The 13,522-nt window shown below is 38.5% G+C and overlaps 1 protein-coding gene across 6 annotated transcripts in view; it reads right to left on the bottom strand.

Moving 5' to 3' along the window:
• CTNNA2 (catenin alpha 2) overlaps positions 1 to 13,522 on the bottom strand; it is a 471,460-nt gene that overhangs the window by 14,533 nt on the left and 443,405 nt on the right. For 3 of the 6 annotated variants that reach the window (XM_030270317.4, XM_072927893.1, XM_072927894.1), the window contains one exon: positions 1,645 to 1,788. The exons of the other annotated variants lie outside the window; for them this stretch is intronic. In XM_030270317.4, coding sequence (XP_030126177.1) covers positions 1,645 to 1,788 — 144 coding nt within the window. The remainder of the gene's footprint in view (positions 1 to 1,644; positions 1,789 to 13,522) is intronic. 6 annotated transcript variants of the gene reach the window in all.

The raw sequence follows: 13,522 nt of genomic DNA, 5'->3' as shown, positions 1-13,522 counted from the left end.
ACTAACCTGTTTTTTCTTTTTCTTTCCTGAAAAGATTAAAGTTTGCTGGGGAAGCTAAATTTGCTAGGCAAGTTCATGACTTTGCAAAGGAAGATTTGAAGATTTCAGTGTTTGGTTTACTAAAGGAATAAATAGTAGTAATAAAACACCTTGTGCACATTATTCAAAGCAAGAAAAGCCTGCAAGGGAGACATTTTTATATTCTTTGTCATTATTTTTCTCTTTGACAGGGAGGCAAACAACCATTTGTGAAAGTTTTGGTAGGTAGCTTTGTAAACAAGACTCTCACCCTCCCTGAACTCCATTTAGATGTCCTGTGCTTGGATACAAAGAGCATCCCCGAGTCATCAGGGAGGAATATCTATCCATCTCTATGAACCAATCCCCAGCAATGCCACTGGCCAGAAGATGGAATGGTTTGCACCCTCACCCAACTGCTCAAAGCCACCCAGTCACCTGAAAATAGAAGTACTTCATCAATCAGCCTATGAATCCCCTCTGTGGAAAAGGCTGGGACTGCATTCTCTTTCTGTGATTTAAAGTACATGGTGCTGCCTTTTAGTGCCTCCCACTGGGATATGACCAGACCCCACATAAAGCTGGTAAAGAACGTAAAATGAACAAGAGCAGCAAGATTTTCAGTCTCCCTAGGGTCCAAAATCTTCATATGATCCTTCTTCTGCCCTTTAGTATGAGAGCTCTGACATCTTGACAGCTTTAATAGATACCCAGGAGGCAGAACAAGAAAGGAAGATCTTCATAGTCCATCTTGTCTTTTTTAATATGCTGAGGGATATTAAAACAGTGAAGCAGTAATACTTGGGGCTGAGGGAAATAGGTAACAAGACAATGCTTTAAAGTAAAATTGTAACATTTAGGTAGTGAGACAAAAAACACACCAAGAAATTCAGTCAGCAGCATCCCTGCCCATCTCAGGTTCTTATCAAAGAAAAAAAAATCAAATGCTTTGATTTATAATTTCAAAGGCTAAGCCTGAGTTACATCTCTTCTGGGTTTTCTACTTAATGTTATGTCTTCCACAATTTACCTTTGAATTTTATTTCATCTATGAAAAAGGTCTTCTAATTGGCTTATTGTCAATACACACAGCTTCATAAATACTCTGGATAAAATGAATAAAAACAGTAATAAAGAATATTAAAAAAAAAAAGAAATCCTGTCCCATATAAACAGCCATTATCCACAGCTAATAATGATAAATATATAAATAACACCATCTATCTTTAATCATAAAGAACTTCAGGAAAATTATGGCTCAGCACCATAATTAAATACTGTAATTAAATTAATGGAAGTTCAGCAACTGAGTTCAAGGGGATCAGAGCCTGCCTTTGCACAGGGGCAGGATAAACATTGAATGATCAGTTTAACCATCAGCCAATGGACAACCTGTGCAGAGAAATTGCTTTGCAGGTGAAGTTAACTCTGGGAGTTCTGTACAGGGAGGAAATGCTTTTCCACAGGTGACTACGACAACACATGCAATTGACTCTGTGAGTCCTATGGTTAATTAAAACAAAGAAACAAACAAAAAGATAAACTATCAAAAAAATTCCCCCATTCTCATGTCTTCCCTCCACCCCCAGAGCTATAAAGACATAGATGAGACAGGAGGTTACTCACCGTTGAGGAGTCACCGCTTCCAGTCTCAAGCGTAGCTCCCTCAGCACAGGTGGGTGGGTGGGTGGAAAGTTGACTAGCCCTGCCCCCATCTATGACATCACACTCTACCTCATAAAAGGTAGTGAAAGTGCTCTGAACTCCAGTCTGATTTCCGAGAGATACAGAAAAGAGATAGTGAGAGAGAGAGCAAGAGAAATATTGTGCCGTAGCGCCGAGCGAGGAGAGAGGGGAACGTGTGCTGAAGGAGCTATGCTTGGCCAAGGACACAGGGCTTCCTCCACGATGAGCAACCCCACTGCCTGGGGGTTCCTCTCACTCCTTCCCACAGCACAGGCTCAGCCCCACTGGGCTTGCTGATTCAAAAGGGGAACATTTTTGGCAACTTTGGATGGCAGCCAGAGAGGACAGAAAGCTCCATCCCAGTTAAGCGCTGACTGACATCAGATTGGGCATGAATTTGGTCAATAGGTTCCCAAGTGACTCTATTTTATGTGTGGTTTTGATAGATTTCAAAGTGACTCTGTTTTATGTGTGGTTTTGTACAGCCAAACTGCACAAAAGCATCCACACCAGTGCAAGCAGCGAAAATTCCAGTGGCTGCAACAAGAATTACACTTGTGTGGGATAAATATCCAATTCACACCTGTGGATTGACCCTCAAGTTGAGTAATCCAGAGGGTTGGGCCTCCTGCATCACTGCATGAGGGAGGTCAGGAAAAGAATTATGCTTTTCTTGCACTGGAAATGAGAACTGACAAACTGTGCTGAAAGAACAAGTGAGGGAAGTATAAAAATTCTGGGCATACATTTATTTACAGAGCACACTTTCAAGTTCCAGAAAATAGCAATAAAATTGCAAAGAGGTGATGTTTATAAAAATGTACATTTTTAGACAATGACAGCTGTACAGGCTGAGGCACACTTTTTTCCCAAACAACATCCCAAGGATTGATATTGGAGGACTTAAAATGGGATATTCAGTTTGCTTTATTGTAAATGGTATTTTTATCATCCAAATTCTGGAAAAGCAGGTTTGGGAGTAAACATAATTGCTTATATTATCCACTGGGATTTTCTTAATAACCTAGCTGTAGACTAAAATTGAAAAAAGAGTGTATTTTTTTTTTCCTGTTGCTACACCTAACTACATTAAATAAAACTGCTTAGAGAATGGGGGACTTATTCAGTGCCAGTAAAGACTGCTAGTGTAAGAGCCTGCCTTTTGGAAGAGGAAAAATAAATACTTCTTAAATGTCTTTTGAGGGTATGTATTATGAGCACTCAGGCTTTTTTGTGCTACAAGGTTCATGTGAATTATAACCTAATAATGATTAGTATTTCTGTCTTAATAATGATTAATGTGCATTCCCTGCTCTGTCAGTGTGTTCTTTGTTTTTCTCTCTTTTCTTTCTATTGAAAAAAAGGAAGTGTGTGACTTATATCTAATACCAGTCACTCCACCTAACAACAGGGTCAAGCATTTTCCTTCTTAACCTTCAAAACTTTTATCATCATGGTTTTCCTGCAGTATCTGCAGATGTTGCTTTAAAGCAGTGCATTTATGGGATTAAAAACTCAACAAAAATGAGCGTCTAGTGGGCAAAATGAAGAGTTATTGTGGCTGTTAGAGACGAGATGTAACTGCAGGAACACAATGCAAAACTAGGCTGCAGCTGAGGAATGCTAAGTGATGACAGTGCTGTTCATAATTTAACTGTTTTCTCTGTACAACATCTTTTAATTACAAACTATTTGCATGTTTGAAGACAAACAGGAGGAAAACCTCCTCTGGTTCCATGTATTGCATCGACTCCTTATTAATATTTATGTCTAATGGCCTGATAAAGAGAAAAATCCAATTTTTAAAGGCTTTTATGGTAAAAAGTACCAAGTAGTATTCAGTGAATTCATAACTTAGGTAACCTATGGCTTGACTACTGCACCACAGTTGTTTTTGCCAAATAAAGTAGGAACATATTTCAAACTCCTATGACCACCAGTCCTGATGGAGTCTATGTGAGGTTGCTCTTTCTGATAAAGAGAAGGATGTTCAGAGCATATAACCTTAAATATCAGCAAAATTACACATGTAACAGCAGTTCTAAGATCTTGTAAAGAGAGAGTTTAGAGAGATAAAGAGTTAAATTGTCATTTATTGGGAAGAAACATGGAAAAAGCAGAATTAAATCTTGGAAGACTGAGTATGGCCAAGGACATTCTCCAGTAAAAAGAGAAGAAATATGGAGAAATATGGAAAATTCCACCATGATAATGTGATATAAACAGTTCAATAGATTGGGTGGCAGATTTTACCCCAGATGGTATTTTGGGGCGAGTACTGCTTAAATCTGAAATCTTGTTTTGACCTGCTTAGTATGCTATCTGTAGTTGATAAAGAGAATATAAAGTGAAGAGCGAAGGTGCACATGGACCTAAACATATTACTGAATAAAAGCAGAGAAAGAATACAGCTTGTGAAATTACTTTTTAAAAGTATATACATTCAACAAAGTGCCTAAATCTTCCAAATGTTTCAAGAAACACAATTAAGATTAATTAAATGAATGCATGGAAATGTAAAGAGACAGTAAATAAAGACATTAATATAAAATATTTTCTTAAGGGATGTAAGTTAAGCCTAACAGCATAAGAACACAATATAAATGCTGGTCAAGTAATTGGCTTAATCACTTGTACCCAGGCACCAGAAATCAACTTAAAGTAGGGGTCCATGTTTAGTCTGACTTCAAAGATCTGATGGAAAAAAATCCCAATGTGCTTTCTTTCTTGCTTAAAGGGAAGAACAGGTGGTGGGAAAGGCAGGCACCACACAGGTACCTCTGGGTGCTGTCTGGGAAGTTTGAGCACAGAGAACCAACCCTGCAGAAGCACCACCCAGACTGGTACAGACAGAACAGTTAAAAAAGGATGGATTGTAAGGAATTGAAACGAAAGCTGGAAAAGGCCATGTAAAAATGCCAAAGTGACACATATCATTAAAGTCTGAGAGTTTTGCACAGACACACCTCTGACCCAAAGAGGGCCAGCTGCTCTAGGGCATCAGCATGATGGATAAGTGAGAAAATCCTTTTTGTACATTATCTGTCACGGTTAAGGAGTGATGAAATACGGAACATCCTACCTGACACTGAGTAAAGCTGTAATTTCTCTAACTTTTTGATAATGGAAATGTTGAACCCAGTTGCAGGTATAAAAAAGTGATGAAAATGTTTCTGCACTCTTTTGGTTCAGATATTGATGCTCTAATCCAGTTTTACAGAATTCTAATTTGGTCTTTGATGAGATTTAGAACACATTTCTTGTATACTTCATTTGAGATTCTAGACACACTATTACCTACCTGGTAACAAGTTCAAAAGGTTTTGATGATGTTTTAGTCAGAATCAGAAAGAACTGATGTTAAAAGAAAGCTTTTGAGAATATCTAACGTAAGAGGTTAGAAATTATTTTTCAGATACTGGATAGTTTTTTACTTTGATTTCATATCACTATCTTAATGACATTACATGAAACAAACCCTTTTTGTTAAAGCAGCTGCTTATCAGTCATGTAAGATTAGATGTGATAGAGGAACTATTCTTCCTTTCCTTCTGTGAGGTACATAAATAATAATAATATGTCCCAAGTGTGGAAGAAAATATTTCAGAGATTAAAGATAGAAGGCTACTTTTAACCTTCCTCACTCAGCTCTCTTCCTAAAGGTCATTATGACCTCCCTCATTTAATGGAAACACAGACTTCTTTTGTGGATTTCATGGAAAACTTTGTTGTAAGCTGTTCTGTTCAGAATTTCAGTTGATTTTGCTCAGGTTGGAAAAACCTGCTGATGTTTTCCCTCGAGGGCACATCTTGTCTGTGAATAGCTCTGTGTGTGTGCTACTCATCTGAAACTCTGGTTGTCAAGAAACACAATTACAGTCAAAGTAACTGATGAGTCTGAACTTCAGCTGTTATTCTTTAAAAATCTGCAATAGCACTATCTGATAGTACTTTTAGAAGTGGGATTTAGTGTCACCACTTTCCAACTCAAGGAGTTAAATAATTGCAAGAGCTACAAGATGTATTTCTCTATAAGAAACACAATCCAAAATCTCCTATTGTGGGTTAAGTCTGTCATTATGGAAATTCAGTCCCCCGTAATTCCATGTGCAAGAAACAAACCTCATTTTCATTTATGGCCTTGGGATGAACCTATTAGCAGATCTATGCCATGCATTAGGAGGCCAACTTAGAATGCCCCAGGGGAAAGGAATTCTTATTTAATAAAAAATGGTAATGCTTGGACCCAAATCATCTCTTTTAAGGGCAATAAGATGGGAAAACAAGTGAACATAAGATAGCACCAAAGTCTTCTCTTTCTTTATAGTAGTTCTTACAGGAATAGTCCTCTGGGACCATATCTTAGGGATGGTCTTTGAGCCCTGCTAATTATTGTAGGGCTGCTGTAATTTGTGTATCACAAAGCCATTAAATTTCCATTTTCTTCCCAGCTCATTCAGCATGGCCTGGAATAGGAAAATAGGCTGAAGTGAAGCTGTAACCACTGTAGCAGGTGAGCCTTGAATTTTTGAGAATGCAGTATGTAATGAAGCACATACAATAGTATTTCCTTCAATTCTCTAACTTTTTCTATGGTCATATTTGTTTCAAGCCTCAGTCTTGAATCTGTAACATTTTACATTGTTTTTAAGGAATGGTTTAATATTATTTGGTGTCAGAAATGCTTTTTTTTTGCAGAAAATTATTCTAATGAGAAATTTCAATAAATTTAATCTTCACAAATGCATGCATATTAGTCACTTGATAAAGCACAAGAGCATGTTCCCCAGAGCCCAAGAGCTTCTTAATAAGGATAAAAGTCTGACCTGTCTAAATTTAAACCTACTGAATGCAGACATATAGATGGTATGTCTGCTTCTTGTCTCCATGAATATATTATAATGAAGACAAGTGCAGTGTAATTTTGCTTTGCAAATTAAATTCTAGATAACATATTTCCATTTATGCAGGATACACGGTTTCATATTTATGTGTGTTTATATATGCATCCATATAAATTGAGGTATTTTCCTAGGCCTAAACATAGCCTTATGTAAAAAAATTGGACCTTCAAAAGAACTGAGATTATTGCACAAAAAATATTTTTTTGTTGGATATTTCAGTTGTGTCTTGAGCTTTGTTCATCTGCTTTTCCTTACATAAACTCTGTCTGCAACCATGCACCTTCTTTGAAGGAACAGTGATACACTAAGAAATAGATTAACCTTTCCAGAGGCTTCTGCACAGCTTTTTCTGTGGATCACAGTTATGATCCCCCTGATGCCCAAAGCTCAGGGTATGCACTATCATCCAATCCAGCACCTTTGACAAAGGCAAACCCCTGTGAACTCCCTGAACCAGGAACAACATCCTGCAGGATCTTTCACTTGGCTGAATCAAAACTCGGTACAAACGCCACTTAAAAGACACCTCTGGAGGACTCTTGTATAACTTTTAACCTGAAATGAGTTGCTTACCAACACTAGATCTTCTCAGCTGCTACACTGCCTACCCCAGGCTTGGATCTTTCCAAGGAATCCAACTGCATAAACTCTGAATTCCAGATCTATGCTCCTTTTACTGGGATGCAACAGGTAAGCTACATATAATGAACTAAATTCCTATTATTGTCAAATATTTGGGAGAGGTATTGCACACAGCTTTAGAGCCACTACAGGTACATCTATTTGCCTCTTTTAAATTTTTTTAAATTCATCTTTAAGATGTTTCATAGGATAATTAGGAATTCTTCACCGTTCTAACTTTGAGAAAGCCATAAGACAGAGCTTCCATAAAATACATAATTTATAATGAATATATGATCATGAGGGATTTTATCAGCACTCATTTTGATTAACCTGCATAACTCACTGGTGCCTTTGTCCTTTAGGAGCAGTAAATCGACTCAGTGTCAGGATGATAAATTTTTTATGTTACCACATCGTCAGGTAGTCCCTTCATGGACAGTGAGGGACATTCTGTACCAACAGGAGTTGGAGACTCCTAAATTAATCAGTTCTCACAAATTTGTTCTGGATAAAGGTTTATCCAAACCTGTATAAGTATATATGCTTCACATAGCCATATACTTTGGAACTGAGTGCACTTACTATGGCTTCATTTTACCCTCACATGTATCAATGTATCAATATATCTGCATACACTCAAACATTTATGCAGAGGTTACTTAAATATATCTCCAACCCAAACTGTTCAGCTAAAACATCTTTCTGTATTTTTCATGTCTTTAATATCTCCCAAAGCAGATGACATGAGCTACTTGAATATACCATTGAATATACCATATTCCAGTGAGACAAACATCTCACTTTCACAACCCAGCCCCAGCCTTCCTGTCCTGGAAGCTAGCTGTCTTTTCACAGTGCCAAAATAAAGACCCCGAGTTTTTTATTTTCTTTACTTGCTTGTTCTATTAGGCAAGTAGAGATTATTGTGGAGTTAACCAACTTTATGGTCCTGACTTCATCTCAGTCCTTTCCCAACACTGCAATTCTTTGATTTCGTACTCCTATCTTGCTTTTGGTTTGGTTTTCCTTCCCTGAACTTTTCATATCTTGTATTTCTTTGGCTTACTTCCTTATTATTTCCTAAGTGCTGTTCTTTACCCTCTGCTTCCACAGAATCACAGGATCAGCTAGGTTGGAAAAGACCTCTGAGCTGATTGAGTCCATCCTATGATCCAGCACCACCGTGGCACTACCTGCCCTGTCCAGTCTTTCCTTAAACACCTCCAGGGCCTGTGACTCCACCACCTCCCTGGGCAGCCCATTCCAATGTCTAATCACCTTTTCTATGAAGATATCCCTCCTAATGTCCAACCTAAACCTCCTCTGGCACAGCTAATGACTGTGTCCTCATACTGTGGCTGGTTGCCTGGGAGCTGGGGAGAATCCCCTCTCTCCCCTGCTGCCCACGGTGCCTTGGAAGCAGCTCCAGGGAATGTCTGGCTTCTGGGCAGCCAGTGCACGTTGCTGGGTCATGTGAAGCTTTTCATCAACACCCCAAGCTCTTCTTCTGAGGTCTGCTCTCAGTCTATTCTCCTCCCAGCCTGTGTTTGTGCCAGGGATTGCCTTGACCCAGCTGCAGGACCTCGCACTTGGCCTTGCTGAACTGCACGAGGTCCTTACAGACCCACCTCTCCAGCCTGTCCAGGCCCCTCTGGATGACATCCCTCCCCTCCAGCATGCCAGTGGCACCACACAGCTCACTCAGTGTTGTCACAAAACCTGCTGAGGGTGCACTTGATCCCACAGTCCCTGTCAGTGCAAAGATGTTAAATACTGCCAGTGCCACCACCACCCCTGAGGAACACACTCATCCCTGGTGCCCACTTGGACAGTGAGCCCTTCAAAACTCTTTGAGTGTGACCATGCAGCCAGCTCCTTATCCACTTCTCTGCAGTTTAGAGACAAGGATATGTGAGCCAGTTGTTCCATTTCTATTATAAATTTATAGCAAAACTCATTTTGTCACTAGCTGAGTAACCTTTTTTCACTCCTGATAATCTTGACAAGAAGGAACCCAACAGTTTTGTCAATTTACCAACTCTTCCTTCAGGAACCTTTCTTTCACATACTCCTCAATTCTTGCCTGGTTTAGAAGTATGAAATTGGTCTGTTTACCAAACTCCAAATCATCACTTTTCCCATTCTCTTAAGCATTTTAAATGTAAAAGTTCTCTCTGATTGCCAACTTCAAACAAAGGAAAACACCCCAAAAGGTGTTTCAGGGAAATGAAACAACCCATCAGTGTCTTTTAAGTCCCTGCTCTTAATCCAAATTCAATGAAAGATGGCCTTGTTCACTTTTAATAACAGGTGAAACTACCTGATTTTTCTTTGAGTCTATAGAATTAATATCATATATCAATAACTTGATACTTTACTGCCCACACGATACCAACTTGTTTTTACAGTATGAGGTAGTTTAGAGTGATTCAGCCTTAATGAAAAGAAAAGTAGGATATTTAAGCCATTTTTATTAGATGTAAGATCCATAGGCAGAATTGATAGGGAAATTTCTGGTGAGCTTATCTGAAATAACTGCTGGATGCTCACTGTTTTTCTCTGATAAATAATGAGGCTCTTTCATGTTTGATGAGGACTGGCTCTTTCTGGTTACCTTACTCATCACTGATTACAAATAAACATGTACGTATTTTGCAGTATATCTGTACTTGTTCATCCTTTTATGTATCCACCCTCCCAGTCCAGGTGTTGTGTCACTTTTCATCATGTCCCACCCAAAACTAATGGGATGGCTCCAGCCGTTTCACTTTCCTGTTCCTGCTAAACTCCTTACTTCAATTTACCAAGCAAGAACTCCTTGATAAACTCACAATCTTACCTACACTGTCTTGTATCTTTAACAGAATATAGGAATCCTTCTCTGGGTATCACGTTTGAGCCTATTATGTTAAGATAAATAGGATTTGGAAAATAACATGGAACTGGATCCAGCTAAGGTGTATGCATGGAGTGTGCTTTGGCTGTTGATTCCATACTTTTGGACAGTGTTTGAAGGCACATGGCTGCTACTCTGTATGACACTGCATATCTGTCTGGTTCAGAAGTATAATACTCTGGCAATATTTCTGCTAATACAGCTGATTTTATCTGTACAGTTCTAAATCAAACCTGAACACGATAAGGAGCTGCCTTGGATAAGGGATTTTCTTAAATTCTGCTCAATCTAATCATACAGGAAAAGCTGTGGCAAATCTACTAACATAAAAAAGAACTTTTAAAAATGAAAGCTCACATCCTAAATGGATAGTAGGGAAATGAGCTGATCAACTTCTGAGCAGCAGTAAACAGAACAAGTGGATATTTATTCTAGAACAGGAAATGAATACATAGATGGTTTATTGTCATTCTCTTGCTAACAAGAGGCAGACAGGAATGCTAGAAAAATAAAACAGCCCTAGAGTTAGAAGTCTAATTTTTTTATTTAAATAAGAAACATCATTAAAAGCAACTGAACAAAAGTAGCTCCCATAAAAAAGGCAAGGCCAGCAGCAAGAGTTAAGTATATGTAAATGGGATTTACTTCACTGAGAGCAGTGTACTCTCAGCACCTCAGAGGATTCATTCCAGTACAATACTGCAAGTGATTATGAAGCAAATATGCATTACCTTAAATAAACCAAAGCAAGAGACAAAGCAAATTATTTTGAAGTGCTTTTACTCTGTAATTTCATTAAAGGAGGTTGTTTATTCTCAAAGGAGGACTAGAAATTGAATATTGAAATCTAAAATTACAGAAACACAAATCTGTTTATGGACCAAGGTCAAAGAGAGTTTCATTAGGACCAAAGCTATCATCTACACAGTTAGAAATATTTTTAAAATATTTTGCAATTTTGGATATTAATTTCTTTTTGCTTTTATTAAACATCCTCCTCTCCACTTTTGCTTATTTTCCAGGGCTCCTCACTGAAGAACTAGTATCAGGGTTTTTCCTTGTTTTACTTTGCAAAACTCCATTGGAATCAGGAATCCAGTGCCTCACCTTGGAACATAAAGGGCTGAATAAAAAGATGGTCTAAATTGTCCTTGCCCATTAATATTGCCCTGCCTAATAATTATGTGGAATTAGCTGATGTGTACTAACTCCCAATTGCCTTAAGGTCTTACTTAACTGGGAAAAATGATTCTGCTATCGGCATGGAGGGAGTCTGATGGGAAAGATCAAAGGAGAAAAAGGAGCGGAGAGGAAAAGGAATGGGAGAAAGAAAAGGGAAAACAACAGTGGGTTCTTTACTGAAATAATTCACAATTCGGGACTGTGACATTTTCTTACTTGTTGATCTGTTTTCCTATTTGCAGCAAAGTCACTGATGCCACAAAGGACCCTTCATATGCTATGCTAGAATCATACCAATCTATAGAGGAAAAAAGCAAACAAGATCAGCTTTATGCTTATTTTCAGAGGTAAACCATACTGAACTACTGAATTTTGGGGGAAAAAAACGAAATAGAAGTTTCATCAAAAGACATACGGCACAATAAATGTTATGTACACAGTATTTTTGAAGTTGTTGCAACATATTTTTCTCTAATGAAACTGTAAGGACTGTGGGGTGGCTTTCATCTGTCTTTTAGCTTTTAATTGGTTTTATGTCTCTTTCCTTTATATATAAGTATGCATACACCCACACAAAGATTCAAACATACATATGCATACATTCATTTCATTTATAAATATTGATTAATATTCTTAATAATGAAAAAATTCAAGCAGAGATCCTACTCCCCATCATAGTTCTGAATTGTAAGTCATGTTTTGGATCGCTCTGAATTGTCTCGTGGTTCTTTGTAAACACAGTTGTAAATTACAATATTGCAATAATTGTCATGGTGCTTGATTTTTACATCAAAACACTTCAATACAGCACAATCACAGAAACTTCTGTACTCAGGGGTTAGGAAGTTTGAGTTCTGGATTTCTGTAGTACTTCTATCATTGTACTGTATGCAAGTTGCCAAATAATGGTATTTCATTTTAGTATAAATAAAATACTGTTTATTTGTAATTGGCTATCCAAGAGAGAATGAAGAAGAAGATGGAAGCAGAAGCAGCAAGTAGACAAGCAGATGTGGATGTGCACTTGGATACCAGACCTCTGGATAGCAAAGGAGCATACAGTACCCGGCACCCTGAAGATCAACATCTCAGAAAACACTGTCAGGAAAGCTCTGCACTGACTGGGGCATGTCAGATCACAAGATAATGCTGTCACAAAGGGATGCACAGGAGTTCAGCTCACTATACCTCCTCCTGCTCAGAGCACCAGCAGAAGAAGCAAGCTGGGCAATCTTCAAATTTTCTGTAGGTCAGTTTTACCGAGTCTTTGGAACAGACCCAAATAAATTCCGTGGTTGAAGCTCATTTTGCCTTTGAGACTGACTGTGAAAACCCCACCAAACAGAAACACAATGGTGATGGAGCCTGGGAAGCAGCGGTTGCCAACAATGCCAGACTGGAATGATGAACTCAAGCAGTTTGGCCACTTATAATTCCACAACGGATGGGGATGTTCCAGGAACGAGGAGATGCGCAAGGTTCACAATGGCTTATTCAGCATCCACAAACACTGAATAAAGAGGCTCGAAAAAAGAAACACACACAACCACAAAAGCCAAGCTGGGAGAAGCACTGAGTCGGGGAATTGTTTTAGAGAGATGAACATGACAACTCAATGGGTATGAAAGGCTGGACCCAGATGGCAGGAGGTAAGAAAAGATCATAGCAATTACGATGCAGCACAGCTGTCAGTGACACAAGGACAGATCACGCTGCTGGTGTCAGGAAAATGGAAGAGGATCTTTTCATTGCTGTGGGAAGATCAAGGTATTAAAATTACATACGTACATACATCAAGAAGTGAAGACCAATTGCAGGACAGATACAGGAACCTTTAAGCAGCTCCTTTTAGGATTGTGTATATGACTTCAGAATGCCTGATCCAAGAAAGCCTGGCAAATGTTTAAGACCTTCTATAGTGCTTTGCAAAAAAAAAAAAAAAAAAAAAAAAAATTATGCGACTGAGATCACTTTCTGTGACTTCTGATATGTTTGAGGAAGGCCAGTGATGCCACTGGGGAATCTCATGGATGGAATGAAGTTTGTTGTCCTAATAATCTTCGTACTTGATTGGGCTTAAACAATGAAAGGGTGCTTTTTCAAAACCATGTTTGGGAACAATTTGTTCTGAGCATCTTGGGTCCCACAAATCACTATTGTTTTGAAACCACTCAGGAGAGTGGAATAAGTTACAAATTTACATACATATGGT

The sequence above is a fragment of the Taeniopygia guttata genome, chromosome 4, assembly GCF_048771995.1.
Source record: "Taeniopygia guttata chromosome 4, bTaeGut7.mat, whole genome shotgun sequence".
Lineage (NCBI taxonomy): Eukaryota > Metazoa > Chordata > Aves > Passeriformes > Estrildidae > Taeniopygia > Taeniopygia guttata.
This window is presented reverse-complemented; position numbering and strand designations above follow the sequence as displayed.